At 40.1% G+C, this 21,399-nt stretch overlaps 1 protein-coding gene across 1 annotated transcript in view; it reads right to left on the reverse strand.

Moving 5' to 3' along the window:
- SLC49A4 (solute carrier family 49 member 4) overlaps window positions 1-21,399 on the reverse strand; it is a 219,250-nt gene that overhangs the window by 166,472 nt on the left and 31,379 nt on the right. The window contains 8 exon segments of the mRNA XM_042458620.1: window positions 355-421; window positions 424-461; window positions 463-481; window positions 2,830-2,845; window positions 5,001-5,059; window positions 5,062-5,136; window positions 5,139-5,168; window positions 5,171-5,205. Of these exon segments, the coding sequence (XP_042314554.1) occupies window positions 355-421; window positions 424-461; window positions 463-481; window positions 2,830-2,845; window positions 5,001-5,059; window positions 5,062-5,136; window positions 5,139-5,168; window positions 5,171-5,205 (339 nt within the window).

Genomic DNA, 21,399 nt, shown 5'->3' on the forward strand with positions numbered 1-21,399 from the left:
GGGTTATATATACACACACACACACACACATATACATCACATCATAAAATATAATGATAAATATGATTTACTACAAACTTCATTCTTCATGAACAAGTTGGGTATCACTCATAAAGATTGAACAGAACAATACAACCATCATTAGAAAATTATTGCTTATCAATTACGACTTCTGTGTGATAGTTTCTTTTGTGTGCAATACTAATCATTGCTGAGACCGAATTGTTTGAAATAAATTATAAATCATTTTGGAATATTATATGCTGGTGAGAGATAGCATATTAATATTTAAGATAACTATTATTAAAACACATAATCTGATTTGATTTCTTCGAAGCAGGCCAGTATACATACCTTAATAGCCTACAAAAACTTCTTCTATAACTGAGCCTCTGGCTAGCTGCAGCAACACTTGGGGGAAGGGAGGACGTGATGGGAAATAGGCTAGTGCAGCACAAAAGCAGCGCCACAATGCCAAATTCTAAGGGAAAACAGAAAGAAATTAAAATAAGAAATGTAATACAGAGATGACAGGCACAACCCACCAAATGTCATGCTTAACACAAAGGAAACATTGTTCTTGAACCATGTTAAAAGTTAGTTTAAATACTGTGAAAACATTCCAGTGCCTACTCCAGTGAGGCTTCTTTTCTATCCAATTGCGGCCAGCTGAATTTGTTGGTTTATGAAAAGGTAATAGACAGGACTGAATGTATCTCACCTTGTGCAGGTTTACTGAACCAAACATAGTTCTACCATTTATTCACAATGAAAACATCGAAGCACAATATTCAAATCAAACAAATGCAACAGAATGGTTTCAAGAAACAGTGCCTACAGAGAGCCCCCATCCCATAAATATGTGTGCCAACTGAAAAACATGTAAGAATTTGTAGCCTGCCTTGAGCTACCCATTCAACCTTCCATTTATGAAACGCAATGACTGGGTGGGGGTAAAATAGGGGAACAAACACCATACACACTTGTTTTAAAATGAATCGAAGCTATTTCAACCTAGTCAACGTGTTCTACTTCAAGAGGTCTGAAGTCTACTTTACCCATGTTCTTTCTATCCAAGGGCCAGCTTCCTTTAGGACTGACCAATTTATATGCTAACTTTGAGTTATTATTATAATGTTACTGACTAAAAGGTAGGATTGCAAAAAAATAATAGATGCAGGTTAGTGGGTAGATGCCAATTGTGATGATCGTAGATTGGAAGGTTGGCAGTTCAAGCCTAAGTGCTGCATGTGGGGTGCGTCCTTTCACTAGTCCCAGCTTCTGCCAACCTAGCAGTTCGAAAGCATGCAAATGCCAAAGCAGGTACCACTTGTGAGAAGGTAAAAAGAGTTCATGCAGTCATGCTGGCCACATGGCCACTGGGATAATCCTTGGAACACTGGTCTTCGACTTAGTAATGGAGATGACACCCCCTCACACACACACACACCCACAGTCTTGAACTAAGCATTCATGTTAAGTGAAAACCTTTACTGTACTTTACCTTACCTAAATAAATAACTAAGTATTTATCATCTCCTTCCCTGTACTGTCTCCGCTAGCTCAGTATTATAACAATGCCAGGCAGCAGGGATTGACCTGCAATCCATGTCTGGTGACTCTCATTGTAAGAGGTTCTGGGATATTGTTGCCTTAAAGGGAGAGGATCCTAGGATTTTGCATCATATTCTTCCAGTAAGCAGCTAATGGAGGTGGCTGCTATTTCCCTCACCTTGCAAGCAAGTGGCAAATTGAAATCCTCAAACTAAAATAATTAAACTTCAGCTTTGCCAGGACTAGTACAGTGGACCCTTGTTATACGCTGGGTTTGGTTCCAAGATCACCCGTGTATAACAAAATCTGTGTATGCTCAAGTCCCATTAAATATAATGACATACCAAAATGGTGTCCCTTATTAAAAAATGGAAAATCAAGGTTTGATATTTGAAATTATACTTTTGGGAACTTTTCAAAACCGTGTATGCTTGAATCCGTGTATTAAAAAATCTGTGTATAAGAAGGGCCAACTGTATATACAGGCCTGAGTCTCCCTTATTCAGAATTCTGAAATCCAAACTACTCCAAAATGGCTGAAACAGTGACACCTTTGCTTTCTACGATTCAATCTATACAGATTTCTTTAATGCACAAAATTGTTAAAATATGTACAATCTGCATACCCACTGCAGAAATATCCAGGCTGACACCACTTTTAACTGTCATGGCTCAATGCCATGGAATTCTGGAAATGTAGTTTGTTGCAGGTCAGAGCTTCTGACAAAGAAGGCTAAATATCTCACAAAACTACAATTCCCAGAATTCCATAACAATGAGCCATGGCAGTTGTGCAATCCGGATTAATTCTACAGCACAGATGCAGCTACAATCACCTTCAGGCTATGTGAAAAAGGTGTGTATGAAATAAGCATGAATTTTGTTCATTGACTTGTCCCACTCTCCAAGTTATTTCATTAGTACTTACATGCAATTAGGTATTTCAAAATCTAAAACACTTCTGGTCTCAAGCATTTCAGGTCAATTGGAGCACAAGGGCTGAGGGATTCATGCGGCCCATGGGTTGCACTTTCCCCACCTTCATGTGGGCCCATCTACCTGGCTATTCTCCCAGGTTTTTGTATTTGGCCTTTATTTGTGCAGTTAGAGACCACAACTGATATTTATTAAATTCAGATTTCTAAATAAAACAAATGATCCCAGATGGCATTTGCTTGAGTTATTAACCTTGTACATATTGTAGTTCTTGTTCAGCATATGTGCTCTATGGTTAATGATGATATGAGTGATCTCATATCAGCAGTGGACATCTACTTTTGGTAGTAACTTCCTATATAAGAAAGGTCAAGACAAACTTAAACAACGGATGTAATAGCTTGTCGTGTGTGTGTGTGTGTGTGTGTGTGGAGCTACAGTGAGAGCAGCATTTCAACTGAAATGCTTTCCAGAGATCAGCCAACAAATCTTGTGAATGAGAATCCATTATCTGGATATGATTTACCTACCTATGGCAATGAACTGATTCAGCGCCACACATAGAAGCACTCCTGTTACAACCTTCTACTATGCCCACACTTGGCCCAGTTCTCCTCTTATTCCAAGTGTTCCTAAAGCCATATAAAAATTGTCTTCTTCCTAATATGATTCCATAACTACCAAGGAATACCTGACAGCTCAATTCTTTAATAAGCACAATTTCTGTTGAAGCTATATTGTTGGATGATCATTATTTGGATTATAGCAATAGCCTGACATTTCTATTCCACTTATGAATTCGGGCTCTCACTGCCACAGCCCGGGTTCGTTTCCCAGTCAGGGAATTAATGTTAGGCCGCTCTGATAGCCTTTGGGCTGAAGAGCGGTATAAATGCCATAAAATAAATAAATAAATCTCCGTACTTTCTAAGCAGTTTACAATCTGTAAGCTAATTGCCACAACAAACAACAAAATCTTGCTTACCTTGTTCAAAGTGGATAGCAAAGTGTAACAAAGGGTGCTAGGTCTTCTAAGTGAAAGGATAAAAAATGGCCATCTACTGGTAGCATACAACAATTATGTTGCCAAAGAATTTGATGGTTACATAGCAACAAAACATGCACTTGCAACAGCAGATAGCTTGTACAGATACCTCCCTGCATCACTAGAGTAGTATCATTTTTAGCCATATTGCACTGGTGCTGTGTATAGGTGCTCTTTCTACAAAACTACCTCACTGACAAGCAGCTTCTGGTAGTTAGAGAGAACGCAGCTAGAAAATGCCAACAATCTGTAGCCAAAGCATGGCCACTGTGAAAACACGTAGGGATGCATCAGCATGTTCAGGGAAACCCAACACATAAAAACACACACGCAAACGAGGAAACAACAGTCTTTTAAAACCCTGAAGCAGTCCAATGAAAAATATGCATGCTTAGTAGCTACAAGATGTTTGGAAGGTTTAATGGACAGAGTATCATGAAAGAGGGCATGGCTGGCTGGCACACTGTTCAGGTGTCTTCATACTACAAGCTGAGTTTCTCTTATCTAAAATGTTTGGACCAGAAGTGTTGTGTGCTTCTGGATTTTGTTTTATTTTGCAATATTTGCATATGCATACGGTTACCTGGAGATGGACCCAATGTGAAACATGAAATCATTGGTTTCATATGCACCTTCTAAACCTAAGCCTGAAGGTAATTTCATACATATTTTTAATAATTTTATGCATGAAATGAAGTTTGTGTACACTGACCATCAGAAAGCAAGGTGTCACTATCTCAGTCACCTATGTGGACAAAATTTGGAAAGTTTAGGATTTCAGAATACCAGATAATGGAGACTCAGCCTGTACTCATATACTTGCAGGTCTCACTTGTTTCGTCTTTCTTGCTTTGTCAAGGACAATTGGGAAAATTGATTGGTTGGATGGTGTGGGATAAAATATCACTAACAGTTAACTAAAAATACTTTTTATTATTCTGATTGATTATGAAGTGGCATTTACCATGGATCCACAGAATCAGGGAAGAGAAAATCTATATACAAACATGACATTACGTATTTCGTTAGCAACTCAAATTGATTTACAATGGGAAATAACCTGCTGTGTTTTTTTAAATGGATTCAGTTTTGTGTATGAAACTTGAGCTGGCATTGGAAATAGACCAGAGACCAAAGGGCCTTCTATTGTAACACCACTCGCATTCTAATAGAAAAAACCTTTGCCAAGAAAATGGTGAACACAGACAAACAGGTATTACCCTCTGATTTAACTGGTTTATTCCAGAAGTGAATAATAGTCAGACACGAAAAACAGATGTGGTAAATGTAATACGTTAACTCTGAAACTCACAGTAACTGATATTTTTTTCCAGATGAGCACTGGAGGGTGCAGCAAACTCAAATAGATGCACATTATGCACTTTAAGGGTGAAAATTACTTCTTCAATCCTGCATACAGCACCGCTCAATGCGGTCCTTTATAAGCTCAGGGCTGCTCCCAGGCAGAGTGGAGATGCAGATGTACCATTGGCCCTGGAACTAACAAGGGCCCCACTAAATGTCACATGCTCCACCAAGTAACCAATCAATGATGCAAATAGCTGTGGCAGTGCAGTTCATCTGGAGAAACCATGTTGTGAAAGTAACGGAGCAGCGCTTGCTACAGTTGGGCAGCCAACCCATTCAACAGTTGTCCTCCATGAATCAACCTGTAGGGATAAAGCAAAAACACTATTGACATGTGAAGTCGAAGGCTTTCATGGCCAGCATCCATCGTTTTTTGTGGGTTTTGGCTGTGTGGCCATGTTCTAGAAGATTTCTTCCTAACTTCGCCAGCATCTGATCAGCACAGAAACACATGCAAATCACTCCTGCATTCCAGGCTCACACAGTATATATATATACCCAATTTTTTTCCAAACAAGCATTCTCTGAAGATGCCAGCCACAGATGCTGGAAACGTCAGGAAGAAAATCTTCTAGAACATGGCCACACAGCCTGAAAAACCACAAAAAAACTACCCCTGACATGTTAGATACTGAGCTCCTGAGACCTGGTAAAAGGAAGGGATCAGTGCCTTGCTTCAAGCTGAACCTTACAGACAATGGACGGAGAAAGAGAGTCTCTGCCTCTGAATTATCTCTACAGCTTAGTATGAAGGGTAGTCTCTTAACCCTCTTTCTTCCTACCTCATCCCAAGGATTCAGGAGAAGGATGGGATTAGTGAATAACTCTAGCTAGCAAGATGAGCCCCTTTTTGTGGACGTTTGCTATAAAACCAGAAGTTCTTTACCTAATAGGTTGTAGAACTCCACTTCTTTAGAGGAAAAAGATGACTTCAAACAGCTTAATGACACTGACTAGATATTCAAAATGCTTTGAATCAGTTCAGTTTGGCCATTTGTTCAATGGAATTCTATGGTTTAAATCCAATGTTCAGCCCCAACAAGAATAGGACTCATTTAGTTAACTGAACTTGGTAAGTAAACACTTACATAAATTCCACTGATTTAATAGATCTGTCTAGCTGGGACTATATTTGCTGGCCTTGAAACAAAAATTAAATATTTCAAGCAGTCAAATAATAAGCTGATGAGAGTGTAGAATCTCTAAAATGTTGCTGGAATCCGCACTTGTTAAATGTAGCAAATCATACTCAATGGCAAGCTACGTATGATTAGGTTTCCTTAAATACATTCAGCTCCTTTTATCAGAAAGAGAAAAAAATGCACTTTACCAAGAATGAAGTTTCCTTATAAAATGTTCAATTTTTATCATTATTTATGCATATGCCCTTTATAGTTCACTATTTGGTAGGAAGAGCAATAACACTGTCAAACCTTTTGATAAAGATTTTGAATACAGTTATTTACATTCAAAGAAAAAGAATGCATGGCTATTCACTGGAATTTTTCTGTATGAACACAGAAAAGAAATGAAACCTAGGTTTAGAATGTGCAGTCTAGTAGGAATCACAGTCAGAAGGTGATATTTAAATTCATGAACATGTAGGTCCTGTGTTATTTTTGCTAAGAGACCTAATGTAATTAAGGTTTTTTAAAACAAAATCTGAAGACCCACAGAGAATGAGGAAAACCCTCTACTTGGGATTGACACATTGTATGTAGGGATTGTGTGGATGCTGCCCTTTGGGGCAAAGCCCTCTGAAGTGATGGTAATAATGTTACTTCTTACCCATAACTGAATTAGCTGAAGAAAAATGACCGTGTAATGATAAGCAACATATACCCTTCATAATGCATAATGTAAACTAAACTCTGAAATGTAATAAATTGCCACAACATTTCCAGTACTTTTGCAGATACACTGGTGTGTTTCCAATGTAGTTAAATATTCTCCGTCTTATGGAATTGCCCAGAAGCTTAACAATACATAGTATAATTCATATCCACTCTGTAATGAATGGCTATCTCCAGGTAAATAGAGATACATTCCTTGTACAAAGTGACTGCATTTCATGATGATTTTCCCCAGTGATGAATTTAGAATAAAATTTGAATTAACAAAATCATTTTGGACTGAAATTGTACATTAGGGAAAATGCTAGTAAAGAAAATAGCTCCCCATATCCCGCATTCAGGATAAACAAACTCGACAGCATTGTATGTATAAACTGGAATCTCTGTGTGATGGATGTATAAGGTTATTATCATTTCATACAGTAAATTTAATAGCAAAGAAAAGAGAATGTCACGCTGAAGAGTTCCCCTGTCCTAGCTTCTACAGTATTAAATAACAAGGTTTGCCAGACCAACTACTTAACTTCGAACAAACAGAAAGAAAGACACCTTGAAGAGGGAGAAAAATGTTAACTGTGATACAAGTCACTCTTCTGTTGACCAGGTGGGCATGAAAACAAGAGAAATAAAGAATTCGTTGCTGCTACCAATTGGGCTGTTGCTAGAAGCCAGACTAAAAGACTGATGGCCCCATCCATGTAACCTCTGGGCAACATTACAGCCCTATGCTCCTCCTGGTAAAACCTCCTCTTTGTTTCCTCCATATATTCTTGTGGGAAGGCATGATGCGACATGGGCCTAAAATACAAGATTCCTTTCAATCACATTCATTGGCAAGTTTGCTCAAGGCTCAGTTTCCCATTATTGGAAGCGAGTTTCAAAAGCAAAATAATTCAAAAGGCTCATCTCAAACTACGCCATAGAGAAGATCATCTTGAATGTAACTTAAGTATTTGATCAACCTACTATAGGAAAACGAAGGAATTTCTTCCTCAAACAAAGATTCAAGTTACTGGCATAAATAATCCATCTTCACCAGTATTTATTTATTTTATTTATATGTAATGAAAAGCTACCCGCATACTGAACCTAAGCAATGATAAACACCTCCATACCAGAATTCAAAATCTCACTGCAAACTGCCGTCTGGTAATCATGTGTAAATTTACTTGTTTCAGCGGAAAAACACTGATATTGCCTTGAAGTAAATGCTACGTTGTAGAACTGTCCAGGCCCCCCGGACACACAAAGAAATCCAATTTGATTATTTGTCACTTTCATCTTCCTTTGTCTAAGTGATCTCTCCTTTATTTATATAAACTTGCTTAGAGAGATCTATAGTCTTGCCAACTTTAATTTTCCTTATTTTTTATTTAATCTTGCTCTACAAAGTTTTCAGATTTTATAGCTAGTCTGAAGCAACTCTGAAATCAGCCATTCACTGGGGAATGTGCCAACTATTCCAATGACTAATTTATCAATCCATCCTCAAGCCATGTGCAGAGAGATTCCCATGGAAAGGCAAAGTGGTTTTTAGCACTTGTAAATTACAATGGAGCTCTTCACTTTCGTCTATCTATTGATCGATTTATTATCTCTATCTATTATCTATCTATCTACTCATCTATCTATCTATCTGTATTCCAAATCCAAATACAAGAGTCTGGTCTCGGATAGTACTTGAAACTACTGCTTTGTTGAAAGCTCTCTACCATATGTTTGTTATATCACTACTGAACTCAAAACTGAATTAAGTTGCTTTTCATTGGGGCTTTTGTATCTCTGCCTTATTCTTCCTAGACACAGACAGGAGGAAAGACGCATAATGTGGTTCAAGTATGTAGCAATCTGCATATTCTAGGAGACATATTTGCAGCAGCTAATATAACTGACAGCGAAACATGAACACAACAGTATCAGTGCCTTTGCTGTTTGTATAGTGGTCTTATTATCACTGCAGCAGATTTCAGCCTGAAAAAGTCTATCAGAAACTCTCTTACAGACCATCATCTGTTCTAAAAATTGCCTGAGATTAGAAACATTTGTTACTGTTTATTTCCCATTTTCTCCGTTTCTGTGATCCAGAAGGAGCAAAGAGCAAATGCAATTTCCCTCACCGTCTCATACTGTAATTTAAGTTTGATTCTGTAATGCAAGATGTCTTTTGTATGAAGATGGATAGCAAGACAATTTTGTTCAGCTCCTGGCCCAATAGGAAAGCATTTTGAGGACTGGGCAAGCAAGAGTTGCATTTTGATCGATTTCTGTATCCAGTGTTCTGCTCTTGGTTTGTACTTATTTTTCCAATATTCAGCTAATTTTTTTAGGTACCAGGCAAGTAGTGAGTATTGAGAGTTCAGTCCAGAATGTGACGCTTTTCAAAACAGGTTGAAACTAATACTTGGAAAGAAGGGGAACATTTCACCACTGGGAGTTTGAAATAATCAATTACTTAACCTTTGCCTCAAGACAGAGTCTATGAAAGCACACTAAAAACAACTTGATTACTATTCTGCTTCACAGCAATGTCAAGATCCTGTATCTAACATAACTCTGCATTACCTTTTCCCCAGAAGGTAAATAAGCTCACCTTCAAAGAGCCCAACAACTGTGGCTGTGTTATGATGCAACCTTTGGTTCAGTACAGCTCTCAGTATAGTACTATATTTATAAGAAACAATGTTTACAAGTTCACGGCACAGGATATTTAAGCACTTGCCTCCAGACAATAACAAAAATATCAATTTGCATTTGCAAAAGTGTGCCATTAAAAACAAATCATCTCAGATTCAGCAGCTATCAATGTGAGAGGACTTCATACATTATAAAATTAGTATGCACACTATGTTTTCCAATGGTGTGGTCTATAATTGAGAGAGAAGCAAGTCTCTCTTATGGTTGCATTCACATTGTTACAGGCCAACAGTGACTCTGCTGCTATGTAAACATGTGCGTCATTCTTAAAAATGTATACCTATCAAGTTACAGGATACAGTACTGTGTACTTGTGGGCTGAATGTTCATTTTGCAATATGTTAAGTGACCTCTGCTTACCGTGGGCAGCAGCTCTTTCAAGACAGGCTAGGATAACCTGAATCAATAAGTTCATGAAGCTATTTTAAACCACTGCACTAATAAACAAGATCATTAGGCGTGAATATGTCATTTCATAAGCAAACACATTTTCCTGAGTGAACACAAGATGTATGAAAGAGGACACATATAACTATATTTCAAAAATATTATTATTATTATTATTATTATTATTATTATTATTATTATTATTATATAGTGTTAATGGTTCTGAACTTTTTAACAAACTTACTGCAGGTACATCCTTAGCAAATACAGGTGTTAGCTTCCTAACTGAAGTTTTCAGTTTAATCTGATGAGACTGTAGCTACAGAAGAAATGTCAAATATTATTCCATTAGAATTTTCAACCCTGTTTTATATATAAAAAAATCCCTCACGTTCACATATACACTTTGAAAAACGAAAGTCACACCCCCCGAAACTGATATTTCTATCTACCACTATAAATTTAGAATAAGTGTCAATTTCCATACAAATAGTTTTGGTGTGGGTTATCACTACTAAATGATATATTTGTACTAGAAAAGTATTATGCTTGCTAAATATTTATGAAGACAGCTTATAGGTCTGGATTCATTTTCAATACATGTACAAACAATTTGGCTCAATAATAATAAAAGGAGTATACTGCAGATAGAAAATAGCAAAATAAATGAAGCTAGTGTATAAGCCTCTTTTGCTGAGCAGTAATGAAAAGAGGGCCTTACAGTCCATGACTTGATTTATGAAATGCTGCTAAGCTACAAAAGAAGAAGAAAATATGAAAACTTCATTCCAAAATGGTTTGAGCTCCTCTCACTTGTGTTTGTGGCTTCTTTGTTGTTATTATAAGATAAACATAAGGATTCGGATATACAATGAACTTCTGTTTCTGCAGTAACTCGAGAAAGATCTTGTTATTTAGGGGCTGTTTTTACTGAATGCTTGCCAAACAAGAGTCAAAAATTTGCAATGAAACAAACGCTGCAATACCAGGCCAAAACAATGGCATCTCTGTCAGACATCCTGACAGTTAAAAGGCAACAACATAAGGATGTAGCGAGACCCCTGACAGTACAGTGACAAATTCTCTCAGATTCTCACATCTTAATACTGTGTTATTGCACAGCCATCACAGCTGTCTGACACTTGAGAATGTTTCTTTGGTCAAAGCTTCATCTAAGTTTGAAAGATAAGGGCATGCAGAATCAAAGCAGCAGACAAGCATGTGCTATTAAAAGTCCACTAAGGAAAGAAAATAAATCAACCCCATCTTAACATTCTTGGTTTTCTTCTACAATGCTGTTCTTAAGTAACAAACTTATACAGTCTATAAAAGAGCACATATACACAAAGAATAATAGAATCACAGAGTTGGAAGAGACTTCAAGGGCCATCCTGTCCAAACCCCTGCCATGTAAGAACTCATAATCAAATCACCCCCGAGAGATGGCCATCCAGCCTCTGTTTAAAGACTTCCAAAGAAGGAGACTCCACCACTCTCTGAGGGAGTGTGTTCCAGTGACAAACTGCTATTACTGTCAGGATGTTGTTGTTGTTGTTATTATTATTATTATTATCCTTTATTTATAAAGCGCTGTAAATTAGTTCTTCCTAATGTTTAGCTGGAATCTTTTCTCCTATAGTTTGAATCCATTGCTCTGGGTCCTGTTCTCTGGAGCAGCAGAAAATAAGATCGCTCCAGCCTCAATATGACATCCCTTCAAATATTTAAATAGGGTTATCATATCACTTCTTAACTTTCTCTTCTCCAGGCTAAACATACCCATTTACCTAAGTCTCTCCAGATAGGGCTTTATGGTTTCCAGGCTTTTCACCATTTTGGTTACTCTCCTTTGGACACGCTCCAGCTTGTCAACATTCTTTTTGGATTGAGGTGCCCAGAACTGGACATGGTGAAGGTATAAATACTTTAGGATAATGCTAATGTTATACCCATTTAGCTAGCAGAGAATAATTTCTCACTAACATGACAACCATGTAAGATTACGAAGGGCCTACATAAATTCAAGTCAGACAATGAGGAAATTGAAATAGTTAGAGATTTCTCATACTTGGGATCAAACATTGTTCGAAACAGAGACTGCAGTCAAGAGATAGGAAGAAGACTAGGAATGGTAAGGGCTGCCATGAAAAAGACAGAGAGATCCTAAAGAGTAAAGATATACAACTGAGTACAAAAGGTAGAGTTATCCAAGTCATGGTATTACCAGTCACTGTGCATGGATGTGAGAGCTGGTCAATGAAGAGTGGATAAAAAGAAAATCAATTCATAGAATCATAGAATCATAGAGTTGGAAGAGACTGCAAAGGCCATCCAGTCCAACCCCCTGCCATGCAGGAAATCTCATTCAAAGCATCCCTGACCGATGGCCATCCAGCCTCTGCTTAAAGACCTCTAAGGAAGGAGACTCCACTACACTCCAAGGGAATGCATTCCACTGTCGAACAGCCCTTACTGTCAGGAAGTTCCTCCTAATGTTGAGGTGGATTCTCTTTTCCTGTAGCTTGCATCCATTGTTCCGGGTCCTAGTCTCTGGAGCAGCAGAAAACAAGCTAGCTCCCTCCTCAATATGACATCCCTTCAAATATTTAAACAGGGCTATCATATCACCTCTTAACCTTCTCTTCTCCAGGCTAAACAACCCCAGCTCCCTAAGGCGTTCCTCACAGGACATGGTTTCCAGACTCTTTACCATTTTGGTCGCCCTCCTTTGGACACGCTCCAGTTTCTCAATGTCCTTTTTGAATCGTGGTGCCCAGAACTGGACACAGTATTCCAGGTGGGGCCTGACCAGAGCAGAATACAGTGGCACTATTACTTCCCTTGATCTAGACACTATACTTTTATTGAAGCAGCCTAAAATCGCATTGGCCTTGTTAGCTGCCATATTGCACTTTTGACTCATGTTCAATTTGTGGTCTACGTGGACTCCCAGATCCCTTTCACACATAGTTTCATTCAGCCAAGTGTCCCCCATCCTATATCTGTTCATTTCATTTTTCCGCCCTAAATGCAATGCCTTACATTTCTCCATGTTGAAATTCATTTTGTTAGCTTTGGTACAGCTTTCTAATCTATTAAGGTCATTCTGAAGTTTGATTCTGTCCACAGGGGTATTAGCTACTCCTCCTAATTTAGTGTCATCTGCAAATTTGATAAGTAGACCCCCAATTCTGTCATCCAAGTCACTGATAAAGATGTTGAATAGCACTGGGCCCAGGACAGAGCCCTGTGGGACCCCACTGGTCACTTCTCTCCAGGATGAAAAAGAGCCATTGTTGAGCACCCTTTGGGTTTGGCCAGTCAACCAATTACAAATCCATGTAACAGTTACATTGTGTAGGCCAAATTTCACTAACTTGTTTGCAAGAACGTCATGGGGAACCCTGTCAAAAGCCTTACTGAAAACAAGATATACTATATCCACAGCATTCCCTTCGTCTACCAAGCTGGTAATTTTATATATATAAAAAAGATTAGATTTGTCTGGCATGATTTGTTTCTCTGACTCCCATGTTGACTCTTTGTGATTATGGAATTGCCTTCTAGATGTTCACAGACTCTCTGTTTAATGATCTGCTTTAGAATCTTTCCTAGTATTGATGTCAGACTAACTGGACGATAATTGTTGGGATCCTCTTTTTTCCCCTTTTTGAAGATGTGGACGTTTGCCCTCCTCCAGTCTGCTGGAATTTCCCTGTTCTCCAGTTCTCAAAGATTATTGCCAATGGTTCCGATATTACATTTGCCAGCTCTTTTAATACCCTTGGATGTAGTTCATCCGGTCCTGGAGACTTAAATTTGTTTAGGTTAAACAAGTATTCCTGTGCTATCTCTTTACTTATTCTGTGCTGAAATTCCTCTTTTCTGTCCTCTGCTCCATTATCCTCAGGTTGAGCACCCTTTGCCTTTTCTGAGAAGACTGAGGCAAAGAAGGTGTTGTGTAATTCTGCCTTTTCTCTGTACCTTGTTAGCATTTTGCCATCTTCTCCACGCAGTGGCCCTACCATTTCCTTCTTCTTCCATTTGCTGCAGACATACCCAAAAAAGCCCTTTTTGTACTTCTTAACCTCTCTAGCAAGCCTGAGTTCATTCTGTGTTTTAGCTTTTCTGACTTTACCCCTACACATGCTCGCTATTTTTTTGAATTCCTCTGGGTGATTTTCCCGTTTTTCCATTTCTTATACATGTTCCGTTTAAAACTTAGCTCAGTTGAAAGTTCCTTAGTCATTCATCCTGGTTTCTTAAGACATCTCCCATTTTTCTTCCCCATTGCAACTGTTTGAAATTGTGCCTTCAGTATTTCCCTCTTGAGAAACTCCCATCCATCTTGAACTCTCTTCTCTTTTAGTATTCCTGACCATGGGATCACCCCCAGTATTTCTCTAAGTTTACTAAAATCAGCTTCCCTGCATGTCTGACTATGCCTGGCTTCTCCTTTCCATTGTATAACAAACTCCAGGAATACATGATAACTCCCAACTAAGGATCCCACCACTTGCACTCCATTAACAAGGTCATCCCTGTTGGTTAGGATCAGATCCAAAATAGCTGATTCCCTTGTTACCTCTTCCACCTTTTGGGCAATGAAATTGTCTCCAAGGCAAGTGAGGAGTTTGCTAGACCTTGAGGATTTGGCTGAGTTTGACTTCCAGCAAATATCAGGATAGTTGAAGTCACCCATTACTACAATAGCTCTCCTTTCTGAATGTGTGGTCATCTGTTCTAGAAAGACATCACCCAATTCCTCAGTCTGACTTGGGGGTCTGTAGTAGACCCACAATAACATCCCTGTTGTTTCCCTCCCCTTTCATTTTTATCCAGATGCTCTCCACCTGATTTCCAGGATTGATGTCCTGGATTTCTTCACTGGTGTAAATGTCCCTGACATACAGTATAAGGCTATTCCTCCTCCTTTCCTGTTTAGCCTGTTTCTCTTGAAAAGGTTATACCTCTCTATTTCTACATTCCAATCATGAGACTCATCCCACCAGGTTTCAGTGAGGCCTAATATATCATATATTGCTTTGTTGTGCTAGGAGTTGAGGTTCATCTTTCTTATTTCCCATGCTTTGTGCATTAGTGTAGAGACATCTATGGCTCCCCTTTACTTGATGCCTGTGCAAGTTTTTTTGCTTTCCACTTTTGGGTCCTTGCACTGTTTGTCTTGTTCCCTCAATGACAGTTTGACTATTTTCTCCATCCCTTTTGCCTTCCAGAATACGGTCTCCCTCCCCCACATAACTCAGTTTAAAGCCCTCCTGATCAAATTTTTTAGACTATTGGAAAAAACGTTTTTGCCAACTGGCATGAGATGCAACCCATCCCTTGCCAGAAGTCTCTCCTCATGGAACCTCAGACCATGATCCAAGAATCCAAACCGTTCTTGGCGGCACCATTTGCAGAGCGGTTATTCACCTCTGCTATTTTTCTCTTCCTTCCTGGACCATGCCCTTCAACTGGGAGAAGAGATGAGATGACAACCTGTGCATCCATCTCTTTCAGCTTCCTACCCAAAGCCTCATAATCCCTTGTGATATTCTGAAGGCTGTGCCTTGCAGTATCATTGGTTAACACATGAACCAAAAGAAAGGGGTAATGGTCAGTAGGCTTGACAAGTCTTGTCAACCTCTCTGTCACATCACGGATCTTTGCCCCAGGGAGACAGCACACCTCCTGAGACATTTTGTCAGGCCCACACATCACTGGTTCAGTGCCTCTCAGCAAGGAGTCCCCCAAGACCACCACATGCCTCCTCCGAGGCTTAGCATCAGCTGTTCCCTTTGGTGCTACTCCCAGGGTCCCCTGCTCTGTCCCTGAAGTCTGTCCCTGCTGCCCTTCCTCTTCATCCTTGATAATAGAGAAAGATTCAAATTGATTCTGCAGCTGCAAGGTCACAGAACGTTCCTTGGTTTCCCTACTTCTGTGTGTGACATTCCTCCAACTATCTACTTTTGCTGTATGTGAAGTGGCCTCTTCCTCCACAGCAACTTCCTTTGTGAGTTTCTCATTCAGGACCGTCTGATCCATTCTGGTCAGGAAAACCTCTTGCTCCCTATGATTCTGAAGTGTAGCTACCTGGGTCTCCAGCTGCTGTACTTTCTCTTCTAACAGAGCTACCAACTTGTAAAGAACCCCTGTGGGCCTAGCCTTTGTCTCCAAACTCTGCTAGCGAGCTCAATCAATTGGGGCTATAGTTATGTACAGAGCTCCTGGCTACTAGTTCCTTCCAGAGGCAAGTGTCTGACTCACTTCCTCTGAGCAAGTCCCCACAAGCCCCTTAAGGGAGTAGTGAAAAGTAAAGTGTAAAATTGAAGGAGATGTCCTCCAACACTGTGCCCAGGTGACCTTCTCCTCTGTACTTCAAACCCTCCTTGACTATACAAAATAAAAATGAATGTGAAAAGAAAAATTCTCTGGAAGTCCTCTAGCAGCAGTTCTATAGAGTAAGTGTTCTAGCTCCTCCTCCTCCCAGTGACCAAAAGAAATGGCTCACACTTTAAATTTTTAAGCTCTTTCCCAAGCAAAATGGACACAGAAAGTCAGGGTCCTCTTTTGCAATGATGTCCCAGAATTCCTCTCCCAGCAGAGTCTTCTAGCACCTCCTCCTCCCAGTGACCAAAAGAAATGGCTCCCACTTTTAAAATTTTAAGCTCTATGTGGGGCTTAAGAGTGCAGAGGATACTATGGAGAGCAAAAATGACAAACAAATGGGTCCTCAAATAGATCAAACCTGAAATATCCCTAAAAGCCAAGATGATTGAATTAAGGCTGCAGTACTTTGACCACACCATGAGAAGGCATAACTCACTGGAAAAGACAATAATACTTGGAAAGGTTGAAGGTAGAAGAAAGAGAGGAATAATAATAATAGTGATAATGATGATGATGATGATGATGATGATGATGATGATGATAATTTATTTATAGCCCGCTCAATCACAAGGAATCTGGACAGGTTACAGCAGTACTTCTCAAATAGTGGCGAGGCTCCGTAAAGGGGGGTGCGAGGCTCCGTAAAGGGGGGCTCGTTTGACCAATTTTATAGACAAATGATACTATTTACAGTCGCGCGGGGAGCGCAAAATGTTTTCTTCTTCCTGGGGGGGCATGACAGAAAATAATTGAGAAGCACTGGGTTACAGCAATTATAATACATAGAGAATACAATAAAATAAGATAAAACAGAGCGACTTAAGTCATAGTAATTCACAACTAGGCCTGATGAAGTTGGGCCTGTCTTTTTCACTCCCTCCCAGGCCGGATGATGACAGTTGGCATAGAGGGAAGGCTCTTCTTCTTCAGGCTAGCTCTGATGGAGAGAGGCCTGCCTTTTCACTCCCTCCCAAGCCAGATGATGATAGCTGGCATGGAGGGAGGGCTCTTTTTCTTGAGTTTAGCTCTGAGGAAGACTACACACCAGATGGCTAGACTCAATTAGGGAGGTTACAGGCATGACCCTGCAAGACTTGAGCAGAGAAGGGGAGGACAGCGAGTCTTGGCGATGACTCATCTACAGTGGCATCAGGAGTTGAGGTCCACTCGAGGGCAGTTAACAAGAAACACAAGGTGATCTGATGCATGTAATTGGACTTATCAAGTAGGTGCTACATAAACAGCCATGTCACTGGTTGTTTATGATAAAAATTACCACAATGCAACAAGGCATAAAGCTCCTGGAACTGGAAATAAGCAAGTTCTTCCCTCATCTTACCGACATGCCTAAAAAATAGCTATCTACAATCTTTAGATCTCTCTGCTAGGCAACCAAAAAAATCTGTAGTCAATATGTTTTTCTCTTTCCTCTCTCTCACGATGGAGGCAGACAAAAGGGGAAAAACCTTGGGTTTTTTTCTTATACCTTGGATTTTTTGGCATGAGGGATTTTTGTTCTTATATCTTGGGTTTTTTGGTGTGAAGGATTTTTGTTTTTATACCTTGGGTTTTTTGGCGTGAGGGACTTTTGTTGGTTGGCAGACAAAAGAAAACAGAATGATATTTTAGTTTCAGCAAAGGAGATCCAAGCCTCCCTACTGAAAAACAGCTAAAGAGGCATCCCAAAAAGAGCTGTGAGACATCAGAAACATTCAACTGCCTGGATGTCTAAAAGTTTGTTTACATTATACAAAAAAAATTAATCTTTATTTACTTTGAATTGGCAGCAATCCAGACATTCATTTCAATTCAGGGAAATACCAGGTGGTTTTGGAACCTGAGGATTTATTTTGTGGATAGTCCAAGAGGAAAAGAACCATGGTTTTCTCTGGATTTTCCAGGGAAATCCAGATATGCGCTAAGTGTGGCCAGCTGATCTGCACTGACGGGGGCTCGTTAATTATGCATTTGATAGGTTTACATTCCTTCCTCTTTACATTCCTTCCTCTTTTCCCTTTCCTCTTCCTTTCACCTTTTTATGCTGCAAGAGACTAACACAGCTATCTATTTGAAAACATCTTAGTTCAGCCATGTGTAAGTGAAAATCTGGGTTCAGATCCTTTACAGAATCACTATGGAAGTCATATTCTTCATTGCAGACCTGGTCAACTTTTAATCTTCTGTGATTTACTCTGCTCAAATCTTCTACCTTCTTGTGTTGTTGTCCCCTCCCATCAACTAAAAATTCCAGTATGATCCTAGGCTGCATCAATAAGAGTGTAGTGTCTACATTAAGGGAAGTAATACAGCCCGCCCTTCTCTTATGCGGGGGATCCATTCTGGCCCCCCCCCCCCCCGGTTAGAGAAAATACGCGGATGCTCGAGCCCCATTCAAACAAATGGGGCTCGTGCCTGTGTTGGCGCGGTGGCAGCGCACAGGGTGCACACCACGGAAGTGCGCCCCATTCATGTGAATGGGACGCGCTGCCCCTTGCACCCCATATCTCAAAGCCACGTATAATGTGGGCGCACTGTAATACCACTCTATTCTGCCTCGGTCAGACCTCACCTGGAATACTGTGTCTGGGCACCACAATTCAGAAAGGATATTGAAAAGATGAAACGTATCGAGAGGAGGTTGACAAAATGGTGAAAGGTCTGGAAACCATGTCCTACAAGGAGTGACTTAGGGAGTTGGGAATGTTTAGTCTGGAGAAGAGAAGATTAAGAGGTGACATGATAGCCATACTTAAATATTTGAAAGGATGCCATACTGAGGATGGAGCAAGCTTGTTTTCTGCTGCTCCAGAGATTTAATTCATGGAACGGTGGATGCAAATGATAGGGAAAAAAGTTCCACCTAAACATTAGGAAGAACTTCCTGATGCTAAGAGTTGTTCAACGGTGGAATATGCTGCTTCAGAGTGTGGTGGAGTCTCCTTCTTTGGCAGTTTTTAAACAGAGGCAATCTGTTGTGAGTGCTTTGATTGTGCGTTCCTGCATGGTGGGAGGTTGGACTGGGTGGCCTCTGAGGTATCTTCCAACTCTATGATCTAGAATTCTATTTTTTTTTTACAGCTCTCCCCTTGGCTCACAACAACTTCCATTTCCTCTTCTTCACATGCCACTGATTGCTCCTGTTTTTCCCCCCTCAGGTTCTTCTCTGCCTAACTGCAAACAGCTCTAACTGCACTGTACTTGGCAAACTTCTTTTTCAGGATCTCCCATTTAACCATGTTACGGCATCTTGACAACCTGTAGAAGTCTCTATCCTCCTCCCCCCCCCCCCCCCCCCCGCCTTCTTTCACCTTCACTGTCAAAGGAAAAAGTATTGGACATCTACTGTCAAAATTACATAACTATAAGCTCCCTCAAGAACATAATTACTTCTTTTTTCACAACACATATATCCATTCTGCTGTTTCTTTGCAAGATGCCTAATGAAGGCCAATCATTCAATTCCTACTTCACTGTCAGTTAGAGATAAGTTGCCAAGCTACTTCAATAATTTTAATTATTTGTTTACTAGACAATTCCCAGTGACAGAAACATTCACAATAATTCATTTCTGTAAAAAAATTTGACTTCACGCCTTTAACAATTTTCAACATAGACATCAACAGGTACAATACCTGTTGTCACTAGTGCTTCAACCAGATGTCTTTCTTTGTCTCTTTTCCAGGTTTATGAAGCAGAGGCAGTTAAAATGGCAGCTTCATTGCAATTAAAGGGATGAAAGCTTGAACTATGGTTGAATAATCCCACACTGATGCAAACAATATATCTTTGCCATTTATTATAGGCCTGATACTTAGCCATCCTTGATGCTATCGTCCAAATCTTGTATTACCCAACACAGCTCCATAACAGCCAGCAATCCATAAAGATGTCACAAGAAGGTCCAAATAGTCTCCTTAAGTTTGGGCTCATCTACTAAGCACTTTTTAAAATGGCTCCATCTACTAATTTCATTACAAAATAGCCCCGCCCTTGATGGTTTATTACTCACTGCTAAGTAAGTTTCCATTTGTATAGGAATGCCAGTAGTTCAAGTGTTTTTCTTCCTCTCAGGAACTTGGCATTCAAACATTTTTTTTTTCTGCCAAGGGATTTATTGATTTTTATATGATGGACAGCAACCCAGTGCACTGGGTATCACTCACAAATAAAATTATTAATATTCTAAACTTGACTGGGGGCTTTTAAAGCCACACACTGCAGCCCAAACTTAAAACCAATAAGTAGGTCATTAATTCATTGTTGTTGTTGCTTATTCCACATTGGAAGACAAATGCTTGGCACATATTCACAAAAGGTTGATCTTGCTCTCAATTCAATGCTTTATGTTCCCCTCATAGATATATATAGATATATACACACAGAAACAGACAATGTGCACTGTTCTCCAAGTAACTACAAAATTGATTCAAATCTTAAGGAGAACAAAATTTATGTTTTCTGAAACCATGTTGTATGTAATGAAGCAGCAACTAGTATCATATTTTTAGCTTTATGAAGCTATTACATTTTATATATTACTAAAATGGGCATAGCCAGATCAAAGGAAGCAGGCGTATTCAGCATAAAAAGAGACATACTGGATGAGACCCACAACATATAGTCCAGCATTTTGCTCACATGGGCCAGTTACAGACGGGCCTCTAAGTACGTGCTGAGCATTCCTCACACCCCCAACCCTAGTACGTGCTCAGCACGTACAAAATGGCGGCAGCCGTTCCACACGGCTGCCGCCATGACGTCACGACTGCGCCGCCTCCAAATGAGGCGGCACGGTTGTGACGTAGTGGGGCCGCGTGAGGGCGCCTAGTGCACCCTTTCTGCGGCCCCGGAAGGAGCTCCGTTTCAGAGCTCCTTCCAGGTTTGTGTCACTGGGCGCAGCGTTTACATGGCTGCGCCCAGTGATGCAGAGGAGAAAGGGGCCAAGTGGCCCGTTTCTTCTCCTCCCCGCCGCCGCCGGGTGTCCTCAGGGCTTGAAGCCCCGAGGACACCCCTTTCCAGGCTGCGGGGAAACGGCCTTTTGCCACTTCCTCGCAGCCTGGAAAGTGGTGGATCGGGGCCTCAGAGGCTGCCAAAGGGGCAGTCTGTAATGTGCCATAGTTCGTAAGGATTCTGAGAAGAAATAATAAATGTCTTACATATAGAAATTTT

Source organism: Sceloporus undulatus, chromosome 1 (genome assembly GCF_019175285.1).
Source record: "Sceloporus undulatus isolate JIND9_A2432 ecotype Alabama chromosome 1, SceUnd_v1.1, whole genome shotgun sequence".
NCBI classification, from domain to species: Eukaryota; Metazoa; Chordata; class Lepidosauria; order Squamata; family Phrynosomatidae; genus Sceloporus; species Sceloporus undulatus.